Raw genomic sequence first — 1331 nt, forward strand, 5'->3', positions numbered from 1 at the left:
TGAAAGCAAGGCAGTCAATTTTCACTATTATAAGCAAAATATTCACACTTAAACTTTGTTTCATTATCTCTTATATACTTAAACTGGCATTTACTAAATTTGAAATGAAGGGAGATCTTTTAAACTATTGTTTCAAAGTAAATAGCTATATCAACCCTCTTTGCACCTCATGCATTTTCTACATGGGTGATTTTCAATGGTTTTTCACACCGTAATATTTCATTGTATTGTTTCACGAAACCAACTCTTTAAAACTGATTACACGTCAAGAATAAGAGTAGACATACAAAATAAATTGAATTCCTTGTTTCAAAATGGTGAGCAGAGAAACGAGCAATATTGAAATCGGTGTCGATCTTGACAAATGCGGCATTTGTCTTGGAGATTTCAAAAAGCCAAAAATACTGCCCTGTTTCCACACATTTTGTTTGGATTGTTTGAGGTCGTACGTTGGGAAGACTGGAAGACGTGAAACATTTACATGTCCACTTTGTCTGGTTGAGACAGAAATACCCCGTGGCGGCGTTGAGCATTTCCAGACAAATTTCTACATCAAAGCAGAGCAAACAAAATCCCTCTCTAAATTGGATGCAAAATGTGAAGTATGTGACACAGATGGAAAGCGCCAGGTCGAAACCCGATGTCTTGAGTGTGACCAGAATCTTTGTGAAAATTGCAGCAAGACCCATCTTAAAATGACTTCATCAAAAGAGCATCACTTGATGGCAGTAAACTTTCCAGACATCCATCTTTCGCCTGAGGTCACAACCAAAGTCTTCTGCGACAAGCACAAGTCGGAAGAACTTACACTCTATTGCAAACCGTGCGACGACCCAATATGTCTAAGGTGTAAAGTTACTTCCCACGAGAATCACTCTACAATGGATCTTTCTGATGTTGCCAAAGAAGCAAGAGAATTGCTAGGATCGAAGTTGTCAGAGGCAAAAGGCTTTTTTCCTCTTCTGCACGAGCATCTCAGCGACGTCAATCAATACGAAGAACAGTTGACTCAAACAAAGCAAGACATTTCAAAATCCATCTCTGAGAGGGCATCAGACTTGATTGCAAGAGTCGATAAAATATCTAGTTCTATGCTAAGCGACGTTGAAGTAGAATTTCGTGTGGAGGTGTCTCGAATAGACTTCCAAAGACGGGCAATTGGGAAGGCTGGTAAAGTGCTCGCTTCTCAAGTTCATGCTGCAAACCAAGTTGTCAATTTTGGATCAGATGCAGAAATCACAAGAAATAAAGAATCACTCTCTAAACGTCTTGAAAAATTGATCAAAAAATCCGAAGACAGTGACGTCCCAAAGCTATCTCTTTCTTTCTCG

General features: G+C 39.1%; 1 protein-coding gene across 1 annotated transcript; it reads left to right on the forward strand.

Moving 5' to 3' along the window:
• Positions 1-205: 205 nt before the first annotated feature.
• Positions 206-1325, forward strand: LOC128168587 (tripartite motif-containing protein 45-like; the record flags this gene model as incomplete). Its single annotated transcript, XM_052834760.1, has 1 exon — positions 206-1325. A coding segment is annotated over exon 1 (1011 nt), but the record flags the coding sequence as incomplete, so codon positions are not given.
• Between the last annotated feature and the right edge of the window lie 6 nt (positions 1326-1331).

Source organism: Crassostrea angulata, unplaced genomic scaffold (genome assembly GCF_025612915.1).
Source record: "Crassostrea angulata isolate pt1a10 unplaced genomic scaffold, ASM2561291v2 HiC_scaffold_16, whole genome shotgun sequence".
Lineage (NCBI taxonomy): Eukaryota > Metazoa > Mollusca > Bivalvia > Ostreida > Ostreidae > Magallana > Magallana angulata.